At 35.6% G+C, this 12,773-nt stretch overlaps 2 protein-coding genes across 3 annotated transcripts in view; both read left to right on the top strand.

Moving 5' to 3' along the window:
- Positions 1-12,773, top strand: part of LOC143553199 (GPCR-type G protein 1-like) — a 111,398-nt gene that overhangs the window by 55,981 nt on the left and 42,644 nt on the right. The gene's annotated exons all lie outside the window — the stretch shown is intronic.
- Positions 2,486-7,062, top strand: LOC143553180 (putative calcium-binding protein At1g02270). 2 transcript variants are annotated; one of them, XM_077043218.1, is made up of 9 exons: positions 2,486-2,771; positions 2,868-3,022; positions 3,111-3,215; positions 3,296-3,625; positions 3,764-3,840; positions 3,920-4,028; positions 4,102-4,227; positions 4,726-4,836; positions 6,605-7,062. In XM_077043218.1, exons 1-9 carry the CDS (start codon positions 2,699-2,701, stop codon positions 6,941-6,943), a joined length of 1,425 nt encoding a protein of 474 aa, XP_076899333.1. In that variant the 5' UTR covers positions 2,486-2,698; the 3' UTR covers positions 6,944-7,062. The 2 variants fall into 2 exon arrangements, with proteins under 2 accessions (XP_076899333.1, XP_076899334.1); XM_077043219.1 differs by lacking the exon at positions 2,486-2,771 and having other exon boundaries at positions 3,104-3,215.

Genomic DNA, 12,773 nt, shown 5'->3' on the forward strand with positions numbered 1-12,773 from the left:
ACATATAATACGCTTGGATGCCATCGAAGTTGTTAAATGTAGGTCTGTGTGTAGGCAATGGCGTGACATGATATCAACACCGGAGTTTGAGGCCGCTCACTACTCCCGTTCAGGTATTGCAGCAAAGCAAAGAACTATTTTAATACATGATTTCAACTACTCAACTTATTCGATGAACATGAAACACAACACTTATGGTCCAGAGACAACAGTTTCATTCCCGTTCCAGAACGGCCTCACGGGTGCAGAAATACTAGCACACTTGGATGGTCTATTGTGTGTTTGCTTCAACGAAACCAGTGAGATGGTCCTCCTGTGGATTTGATCTTTCCTTAATTTTGCACACATTAATCTTTCAATCTGCTCAGCTGAGATAATAGTTAAATAACATATAATAGATTGAAGTTTAGGGTGTTGATATTTATAACATAATTGGCGGACCCAATGTGACTTGAATTAGCATAACCCATTAGGTGTACGACGCCTTTCGCACGCCGGTTGAAAATTATCTCTACAACAATATGTCACATAAGGCAGGCTGGATTATGTAACGAATTGTTTTTTTGTTTGGTGCAATTGCCTCATGCAATGTTTGCCGCTTTGTTGCTCAATTATTTTTAAGTTTTTGTTAAATTTTGTATTTATATGAGTTGAGATAATTTAATAGGTAATATCGGACAACAATGAAAATAGCAGAAGGTCTTTCTTTGTTGCATTTAACTTCTTAAATAGCTTCTCAAACTCTAAGTGGCATTTTAAACTAAAATGTGTAATGTTAATATACATTTTAACCGTGCAAAGTAATTAATATAATTTGACTATACATTAGACTTAATATATAATTTACGGGTATAGATAGGAAAATGGTTGTTATCAAACCAAGTAACATTGAAATTCATAATGAAAATAAACCGTTTCATGTCACGCTTGCTCAAAATAAAGAAGAGAGAATGACAAAAGTCAAGGTTTCCTGTTGCTTTTTAAGCTTTTGAAAACAATTTTCTTTGGTTTATCATTTGGTTGAAAAATATTGAACCAAAATATTAAGTATGCTTAGTCATTTTGTTAAGTTATAGTTAATTGATTACTAATTCATGTAACTAAAAATATTTGGGTAAGACGTCCACGCGTCCATCAATGGTACATAATGTTATCAAGTTAGTTCATGGTCAAGGATAATACTTAAGTTAGTTTTACTCTAAACAAAGTTTATGTTATTATTCAATTTGACGGTTCATCAATATTAATTTATATACTAAATTATATAAAAATATATATACTTATTTGGTTCTTGACTCTGGTTCGACTAATCCAATTGGTCGTACGGATATACCAACAAACATGTCATCACCAACACCTTAATACGATCCCGCCGCAACGCGCGGGCACGTATGCTAGTATGTTATACGAGTCACTACTATTATGAGTGTTTACTAATTTATTATTTGTGTTTAATATATGTACCGGTACAAACCTAACTTATATCAATCGAATTCATGTCCGCCGTCGCAACACGATGGTTGCCACCTAGTTTGTATTCATATTGGAACCAAATTATTGAGAATAAGTAGACTACTAATGTCTTAAAAAGCATTTTTCTTTCTTTATGTAATCAAACAAAGGTAAACAGGGCATGTTGACTAACAGAAACATCTTAAATTATTAGTTTCAAAGGTCAATATGGTCTCTAATGCCAAAACCATGGAATAAAACAAGCGGTTGGTTTGCTGATTTATATAAAGTGTGAAAACAATTTGTAATAAGGATCATATTCCAAACAATACGGTCCATAATCATATGGCCATCTTTTCATAAATGACAAACATAGCCCTTGTATTATACACTTTTACAGTCTTGATAGTTATATTTCTAACTTTACCTAACCCTTTTGAGCCCTTTAATTCTCATTACGTATAACCATAACATCCTTTAACATAACTTAGAAATATAAATAACTTCAAACATACTTGCTTATCTCTTGAAGCTAATTCGCAATACCGGCACGTTGACCTCATGACTTTCAACGATCACTACGATGTGTCTTATGCCATAGCTCCACTCTCATAAACATCCAATTTTATCCATCTTAATAATTAGACACCGTGTATTACATCCAAAAAGTAGGGTGTTTTTACATTTCACGTAGCACTATCTCCCCCATCAAATGATTCATGAATGGTTCACTAAACGTTCGTTTTGTTTACATGCCTAGCTACTTTATAAAAACATTAAATAGAAAAATCTAACGGAGTTAGTGTCATGAACGAAAATACTTTAAGAAATTAAAAACGAAACCAAAGTGACTTATACAACAAATTTTTTTATTCTAAACTAAACTAGTTGAAATAGTTGAACCAAGTAAACGGAAAACCGAAAACTAAATTATATAATAGAATTTATTTAAAAGAAATTGATGGGAATTTATCTGGCCTCAATTAGTATTATCAAGAAACTGTAGAGTCATGGGTATTATTCCTGTTCCTTTAATCATTCAATTCAAAAAACGAATAACATTAGGTTAGAGAATGAACCACTCATTTTATTTGTATTTGTATCTGTATTGATTTAATGATTGATAGCGATGTATACGGCATAAGCACCGCACATCCCGTAAAAAGAATGTATTATATAGTCACCAGATGTTGATCTTCTTCTTTTGGCTTCGATGATGGTTTAATAATAATAATAAACCCAGGACATGCCCCCACATTATAATTTGATTCTGTTTCTGCATTCTTTACTCATCTCCATCATGTATCTATATATTCAAGGTATAACCATAATATCATCAATATCAATATGATCAATTCTTTTATCATTCCCATATTATATATATATCATCAATGAGTTATTTAATATTGTATTAGGAATCATGGGCAGGAACAATAGAGGAATGACCAAAAGAGTTGATAGTAATAATAATAATAATAATATTAATCATTCCTCCATTGCAAACATAACTTCTTTCTCTTGTACAACTTTCAATATCCTTGCTCCAATTTACAAGCGCATTACTTACGAGGTAAAACTAAAACTATAACCCATGTTCATGTTTCGGTCTTGTTTGTGTTGTCGAGTTTTGTTTTGAGACGTGCTTTGAAAGAATATAGGGTCGGGCTTGCAGAGAAAGCGCTGTTCGGGCCCATTGGCTCAACAGAAACGAAAAGATTTTGTACTTGTTGTTGCGTGAACGGTCGTCGATTATCTGTCTTCAGGTTATTAATTAAAATCTATATCTTCTAAGCTTTGTGTCTAAGTTAAAAATTTGGTTTGAAATTTTGTTAATTTGTATCAGGAATTTTGGGTTGATAATGAAGAGCTTGTGGATATGTATGCCACGAAGCTTGGGGATGCCGGTTATGTTAGTTTCAAGCTTCCACGAACCAATAACCGTGGGGATGGCTTGTTAACTGCTGTCCATAAAGACTACTTTCGTGTTATCAACCATAGAGAGTTCCTGTTTAATGGTTTTGCAGACCGGGTTACTCAGCTTTTGCATGTTGAAGTAATTGCGCCCTTTGCACAATGTCGATCCAAGAATAATGTTTGTCGCGAGATGCTTATAGTTAACACTCATTTGTTGTTTCCACATGATTCAAGCCTATCTTTGGAAAGACTAAGACAGGTAATTAAGCTAATTAAAATATTAACTTATTAAATTTTGCGCTAAAATACAAACTACTAAAAGTTTATTTTTTTAATGCTTTCATGGATAACCTTTCAAGATGCCATTTGAAGCATCTAAATTTGCTTTTTTATGTAGGTATACAAAATCTTGCAGTCTGTTGATGCCTATCAAAAAGAGAACAATCTTGACCCGTTGCCAATTATTCTTTGCGGGTAAACATGAATATTATTTGTTTTGTTAATATTCCGAGTTAAAGCATATTTTGTTGATAATGTTGGGCCATATTTACAGTGACTGGAACGGGAGCAAGCGAGGTCATGTTTACAAGTTCTTGAGATCTCAGGGATTTGAATCATCATATGATACGGCTCATCAATATACGGATGCAGATGCACATAAGGTCAGTTTGTTTTATACAACACGTGTTTTTTTTTATTTTAATGGATCTAATTTGTTTGTCTGTATGTATGCAGTGGGTTAGCCATAGAAATCATCGTGGAAACATATGTGGTGTGGATTTTATTTGGTTTCTTAATCCAAATAAATATCGAAAACTACTAAAATCAAGTTGGAGTGATGCGGTCTTTGGGTTGTTCAGGGTATGAAGCTGAACCTTAATATGTTATTGTTTTTATGCTAGCAAGAGGCAATCGTGTTGGATTGAACTTGAACACGACTTGTATATTTATTCGTGTCAAACACATCTATACTGGCCTGCACACACTTAGCCCAAACACGATCTGTTTCACGACCCCTTTATCTAAACAAGTAAAATGAGCGAAATCAATTTTGTAATCCATGTTTGCAGATTGTATTAAATTGGTTAAATACTTAAATAGGTTGCAAACATGTGTTAAAACTTAAAACATGTATGACTTTTCTCTAAAGGAGTTAGATATTACAACCCGAAAACCAGATTATTTTTATTCGTCTCGTGTTAGGGATTGGAATCGCCATCCCTAGCAGAAGAAGCACGTGTCGACTGAGTCGGGACATAGGGGGTGTTCGCCTTTGCATATAAACTATGTACATATTTAGAATTAAAGGTCCCAATTGATTTGAAATAATGAAATTGCAGAACATTTTTGTATTTTCAGTATCAACTAAGTCGGGCCTCAGTAACCGAAGAAGATGCATATGCATTTTTCAAGGCAGTGAGCAATGGTGATCATATTACTTACAACGGATTTTGTGAAGCATTACGCCAGGTATCATGTCAAAATGCTTTGTAAATTTGTATCATGTCAAAATCTAAAAGATAAGGAAAATTGGTTTTAAATAATCCAAACTATGGCCTATTGGTAAATATCCATCCCAACTTTACACTTGCCTGCTGGCAGGCTCAACTACTTGTGCATTTGTTTTTAACGGGCCGCGACTAACGGATGTTAACTCCGTTAGTCTTTGTCTGACGTGGCGATCCCAGTTGTCAAAAATTAGATTACGTGGACGTCTACGTGGCGGCTGGCTGTGTATTTAAAATATGGGTGTGTTTGGGATTCCTTATTTTCTTCTCCTTATAACTTATTGTGATAGAATAAGTTATTTTTGTGTGAAAATAGTGTTTGGCAATGCAAAAGTCCTTTTCCATTTCTCCTTATTTACTAGGCTAAAATATAAGTTTTCAATAAGTTAGGATTTCCTAACTTATCTCCTTATCAACTTCCCATTACACCCTCATCCCACCCAACTCTTTAACCACCTACCCTTGCCATAAAAAATGTCCTTTTTAATCATTTTACATCAATAAGTTAAACCAAAAACTTTTTAAAAAACAACTTATTGCCTTATATTAATCCAAACACCTTTTTGAAAACCCCTTATTGAAAACCCATAATACTTTTTTACCTTATCACAAAAAGACCTCCCAAACACACCCTAAATGTATATATATAGAGATTTACTCTCCCCCTTCTCTATCTATCTCTCTTCATCTTCATCCACCATCACCGCCCCACCTGTCACCACCATTTGCCACCGGACCACCGCCATCGCACCACCTGCCACCATCAACCTCTCTTACCGCACCATAAGAGTTGTACCACAAAATCTTAACTTGTATACCACCAATCCCCATCTCCGGTAGAGAAATCGTCGGGAAAATCCAACCCTGCAGCAAGAATCTTTCACCTTCATCACCTTCAATTTTAATAATTAATAATGTCGCATTTCCAGTTAGGGTTTGGTGACCAAAACATGGAGATTTGGGTGTTTATGATTTAGAGCTTCAAAATCAGATTAGGGCTTATGAAAATTGAATTGGGTCTTCAAAATCCGACTAAGGCTTCGTGAAGGTTGAACTTCGGTCTTTGAAATCTGATTAGGGCTCCGTGAAGGTTGAATTAGGGTGCTCGGAAACAAGGTATTCACCACTGTTGTTATGTTCAATCATTGCTGGAAACACACGATACCAACATCGTCTTCCCCACCATCAATATTGCTGGAAAAAATGGAAAATAGAGAAGTAAGGTTGATTCAAGTGGTTTTCCGATCTCCTTTTGGTGGTGGTCGATTGTGATGGAGGTGGTGGCGGTCACAGATGGTGTGGGTGGTGGTGTTGGTGGTGGCCGATTATGATGGAGGGAGAGAGAGAGAGAGAAGAATACTTATATTAATTTTATACATAAACCTTAATACACAGTCAGCCGCCACGTAGACGTCCACATAATCTGATTTTTGACAGCTGGGATCGTCACATCAGACAAAGACTAACGGAGTTAACATCCGTTAGTCGCGGCCCGTTAAAAACAAATGCATAATTAGTTGGTACTGCCAGCAGGCAAGTGTAAAGTTGGGATGGATATTTACCAATAGGCCATAGTTTGGATTATTTAAAACCAATTTTCCAAAAGATAATAATATGTTTCAAAAGAACTAATAGGAGCATAGTAGAGTACAGAATCTTGATTTGGGAATAAATTAATTTAATTCAAATGCATGAATTTGATTTTGTTTTGGTTCAAATGCATGTTGCAGCTTAACCTTATAGGTCAAGCCTATGGGCTTAGTGAGGATGAGACAGATGACCTGTGGTTTCAGGCAGACATTGATGGAAATGGCGTTCTTGACTACAAAGAATTTCAGAAACAGATATGGAATCCAATGTGGAGTTACCAAATTGAAGACCCGAGCCACGATCAAGAAGACGACAATAAGCGTGTCACGATGGGATTGGATGTGAAAAATGCAGTATTATTCCCAACAGAAACCGAAACCGGATGTTGGCCAGAAGATTATTCTTTATCGGATCATGCTAGTCTTACGGCCGTGTTTACACCTACTAGAATGTCAAGCTCTCGGTTGAATTCTTTGTAGTTTTGGCATATTTTTAAAGAAACAGACTCAAATGACGCGTTGACCGCTCTTGGCATGAGAATGCTTAAGTGAGATCATCTTTGATGGTGTGGGTATACTGGGAAACTTGAAGAAAACGGGATCTACAGGATTCTTCTTCTGATGTATTTCATGTATAGAAAGAAATATGTATAACAAACGTTTGAAAAGATGAATGATACGACCATGCATGCAGCTATAAAAATAAAATACATTAGTTATCCGTGACCAATATAAGAACAAGTAGTGTAATTTGTTCCATTTGGTTTAGAACATTGAAATAAAACATTGCCTTGTTCCCGAGTTGATGTTCAACCGCTTAAAATGTTTTCTTTCTTGGTATCGTCTTTCCCAGCCATGCATTCTTGCTTATTTCAGATTTGCAAAAACTTGTTCTTGCTGTTGCAAAATTGATCAAATTTACCCAACCAACTTGCTAATTGGAATTTAATTTATACAAACCCGTTGTACTTGCTTTGACCCAAGATTGATCGTTGAATCACAATGATTTTACTTGCTAGCTCTTGTTGTATTTGAACCAAAGATGGTTCTACTTTCTACAAAACCAAGATGCTTGTTTTGACTTGGTACAAGTAATCTATACTATATATATATAAAGAGAATCCCATGACCTCATAATTTTTAATAGGTACAATTATTATTACTCATTGTATTGCATGTCTTAAGTTGGTTAAGAGGGTAATATGGTATTTAGCCAAATGCCATCACACAATATAGTTTATTGTTTATATTATACTTACATTTTTTACCCCTCAACTTTACTCAATTTATGTAATAATAAACAATAATTACCCTTCCACCCCCTTATATTTATCCATATATTCCTCAATTTCTATTTTATTTTGTTTTCCTCGTATATCTTTTAATAAACTACGTTTTAAAAAAAATCAAACATGACATTGTGACGTGCTTATTTTTATCAACGTTTCAATATTAATTTTATTAAATTTCGAGTTGCATAGCATAATGTACAAACCATTTGTATCAGCTGCAATGCGCGGGTTTCCTGCTAGTCTTATATAAAAATTATTAGAATATATGTTACATGTCTAACTATTACACATGCCACAAAACGCAACAGTAATAGATTATTATTATTATTATTATTATTATTATTATTATTATTAATTTAGCTCAACCTTGTTTTTTATAACATTCAAAATATAACGTTTTATATAGGGATATTGGTTTTTAATACTCCCAACTTTCCCTTATTGGTAGATAACATTCTCAACTTTTGATTTGTCACCCACCACTCTCAACTTTCACCCTATTTTCCTGTATCACTCCCCGTCTAAATGAACACTAACCTTGTTAATGTTTTGGACTAAAAATGTCATTCAAATTAGTTGAGGGGGTAAAACATAAATATTATTTTTAACACACAACCGTCATTTCCAGTGACCTCGTTTTTCCGGCGACCTCTTTTTTCGGAGAATTTGAGTTTTCCGGCTATCTCGTCTTTCAGAACAACATATCCATCATTTCACCGAGCTTCACATATGCATTTGAGTTTTCCGGCGAGTTGCAGGTTTCCGGCGAACACCATATCCATCATTTCACCGCCCCCGCCCCAAAACCGCAACCCCCGTGTCATACCCCACTTTAGGGCCTAGGCGTGTGACCACAAGTTGGTACATTTTTTGTAAATAAATCAGAGTTGCGGGTTTTATTTCAGTGGAAGTCTTTAATTAAATATTATTGTATTGAAAACTTATTAAAAACTCGGGTTTAAATTCCCGTTTGATATTTCAAATACATTTCTTTATAAAACGTAACTCTTTTATAATATTTTCAAATAAAATATCTGAGCCATCAGATAGCATCTAACGACTATAACTCCAATCTTCTATTCCTTCTTGCTTGTTTGTTCTAACCTTTCTTGTTTCCCTGTAACATGGTGGAAAAAATACGTCAGCACAAAGCTGGTGAATAACGCTGACTCTAAAAATATCTTTTCACTACCTTTGTGCAACAATAATACCTTTGTGACTACTGATGACCGTCATTTGAGTCATGCAAAAACCTAATTAACCTAAGTAGTCATGCAAAAACCTAATTAAATCTCATCGTTTTGCGTGCTGGGCATCCCGGGTCTTCATTCCGTGTCACAACATGTCCATATTGAGTACTTTAACACCTGTGACCTGAAATCCAATAAAACACGTATGAAGTATCGATAGTTCTAGAATAAACAGTTAAAACTAAATAATAAACAAACTAAAACATATACAAATTAACCGACCATCAACTACTTATTAGGCACCCAATTACATTGGGATCAAATTACCCTAAGTACCATGTACAATTAATTATATACACAATATCATTTCTCTGAACAGTCCCGTAGACCTTCAGAGGCATGTTGATGATATGCATGGCCTCGGGGAAATGCCGAGTCACCATGTATGTTTGGATCCATACACATGTATACTCTTAATCAGAGTGTCCGTTTCTTATTATTGTACACAAAGTTTTTAAGGATTCGTAAATCCTATGCAAACATTTAGACTCATTTATAAAAGGTTTGGGGCGTATTCACCTTGTCTGTTTATAATCAGTTTCTGATACTGATTCCTGTTTTCTGTTCTTTTCTTCTTGTTTTGTTACCTCGGACCTATAGTACGAGAATAACATTTGTACAAATAACTAGATCAACGATCTATCTTTAGACCTTTAGTCTATTTCGTATAGCTTTAACCTTGATAAAATCATTTGTTTATATAAAACATTTGGACCTTTAGTCCCCTTCTTTATTTTATCGATTATATGTTACGTTTCTTCTTTATGAAGAAACGTCTATACTGAGTTTCTTCTTCAAGAAGAAACATTATTTAACTATACTCTTTGAATATTATATTTCTTAATATTAAAGAATACTATAACCTTTGCTTTATATTATTCTTAATTGTAATCAGGGTTCGGGCTATACCCTCGACTATGGTCTAAGCCATTTATAATAATAAAATAATAACTTAGGCAGAACCCCTTACCTCCCACGGGTATTCGGAGTTAGATTTCTTAAGTTTATACGGGCAGCACTTCTACTCTATACGCACGTTTATTGAGGCGTTCTTGATCCACCTTCCTTGGCATGCAAATCGAGGCGTTGTTCACGTGTCGCCGGGTCGTGTACGTACTTCGAGGCGGATGTCGGGTTACTTTTAGGTGGCACGCACTTCGAGGAGAACACCGGGTTTTTGGATCGGATTACAAGGTAATGATTGTCGGGTCGGTGGCACACAAAACGGTGTTCGACACGCAAACCGAGGTAGAGAGAGTGTAAATTCTAGAGAGAGAGTGGTTGTGGTGTGTGTGAAATGAGCCGGATCCCTCCCATTTTATAGCCATTTTTGTGTCCCATCGCGTACCGCGATAGGCACCTTTTCAACACCGTCGCGTACCGCGACGGGTACCATTCTGACACGTGGTCTGACACATTCTGCCACGTGTCCCGTCGTGTTGCCACGTGTCACCAGAGCGTGACACGTGTTCGTGAGTCATCACGGCCCATCGCGTACCGCGATGACTGTCCTCTTGGACTCATCGCGTACCGCGATGGGTCCTTAGATATTATTTTTTCGTTTTCAGTCCTTTATCTTTTGTAGCTTGTCATTTCTGGTCTAGTTCTCGTTGTCCAAAAATACTAAGGCGGCTCTTAAAGCGGCCCGCGACGATCCGAGCGTGCGAAGTGCAAAGTGCGCCATCAAAGCGCCACATTGCGCCCAACGCCCTTCGCCGTCGCCGTCGCCTTCGCCTTCGCCATCGTCCTCGCCCGAGCGCGAGCCCGTGCGCATGCGCGTCGGGTGCTACGCACCCTCCGCTAGGACCACTAGGTGCATGATATTCATAAAAGAATATAACTATGGAAATTCTATCTTTATAAAGAGCTTCCATTTCTTTACCACTTTCCATGTGGGATGGATTCTATTTCCCTTATTTATACCTTAGTGGAATGCTTCCATTTTCTTACATTTTCCAATGTGGGATGGAGTTTTCTCTTTACTTATTTCCTCCATGTAAGAATACTTAGCTTAGGAAATATTTTTATTTCCTTATTTTTCTTATAATTCCTTATTTAATATTTTCCCCATTACTTATCTTGAGATTATTTTTGATCCCTCAACTTTCCTAAGTTGTCAAATTTGGATCAAAATTTTGGGGATGTTACATCCTCCCCACCTTAGAATGAATATCGTCCTCGAGATTCGTTGGTTTAAGAGTGAATGGTTCTTGCCCTTTTGATTGTTGATTAGATTCTATCTAATCTTGTTCCTGTTGTTACAATCTCTATGCAGAATGACTAGGGTCTTTATTTTGTTGTTAACTTACATCTTTGAATGATGTAATCAGTCAATAATTCAAAATATCATTAGTAAATATAAATTGCTAAACACATTGATCAGTTGTGTTTAACTATTTACCTTACCTTTATGTATTCTAAACATTTACTGATGTTAACTACATTGTTGTTTGGATTCGGTCTGTCGAATCTATTCCACTAAGTTGCTAATTAGATTCAGTCTATCGAATCCATTCTTATCCTTGATCTTGATCAATGACATTCTTTATATTCTAACAGTACCCTTGTACTTTGTCTTAATCACATTTGCTATACTTAGCAATTGTATTTCTTGAATATCTTCGAGCTCTTTTCCTTTGATCAACCATTCTAGGTAATATAATATTCCGTCAGTCGTATTTCTTTGAACGAATTCTTTTCGATAATGTCCTTGCATATTTTCTAACGTTTGGTATATCATTTTCCTAGATGATAAATTTTCTCAACGTCTTCCTTGTTCTAAGTTTCGGATGAACCTTTTAATATTTGAACCTCTTGATTGTTCTCTAGAGGTAACGAATGTAAGCATTTTTGTGTATTAACACGATCTATATGCTAATATTTCATTTTATAACTTAGGGAATTAAATACCCTTCTTTGATTACAAAACTTCTCGTTTAAGAACGAGTTACAATTAATATACAAAAGTTAGCTAATCTATCTTGACATTTCTTTGATATGATCTTGTCATTCATTAATCTTGATTAGCTTTTCTTTTCGGGCATTCAGTCTTAAAGTGACCCGTTTCTCCACACGTAAAACATACTCCTAGCTTCTTACGACATTCTTCTATTGTGTGTCCTGCTCTCTTGCAGTATGCACAATTGTTTGAATTTTCTAGTCGACATTTTCCAGTATGTTTCTTTCCACAAGTCTTACAGGCTGACTTGGGAGTACTTTCTTCTTTCTCTAAATTCTCGGAATCTTTTGGTTTCTTGGCTTCTTTGTATTTCTCCTTTTCTTCTTCTTGATTCCTTATCATGCTGTTGATTAAGTATCCAGCCAATTCCATAGCCGAATCAACTATTCTTGGCATATTGGATCGTACCATGTCTCTTATTTCTCTTGGTAACCCATATATATAAAGAGTTACTTTATTATATTCTGGAGTTACTAGATGTGGAACCAATCGGCAGTACTCTAGGAATTTAGTGTTATATTCCCTAAGATTTGTGCCAATAACCTTGTGATTCCATAACTCGGTTTGAATTCGATCCATCTCATGAGTTGGGCAAAATTTCTTTAATATGAGACCTTTGAATGTTTCCCAACTTAAGTTATACATGGTTTTTCGACCCTTGTTTTGAATCAGGGTATTCCACCATTCAAGAGCTTCTCCCTTGAACATTTGTGAAGAATACTGGATAGCTTCCTCACCAGTGCATTTGCTTATGGCGACGATTGATTCTTGTTCTTCTAGCCATCTCATAGCGGCAATACCGTCTGAGT

Source organism: Bidens hawaiensis, unplaced genomic scaffold, assembly GCF_021521415.1.
Source record: "Bidens hawaiensis isolate Kalapana, Puna unplaced genomic scaffold, B.hawaiensis_p1.1 tig00017157_1, whole genome shotgun sequence".
NCBI lineage: Eukaryota > Viridiplantae > Streptophyta > Magnoliopsida > Asterales > Asteraceae > Bidens > Bidens hawaiensis.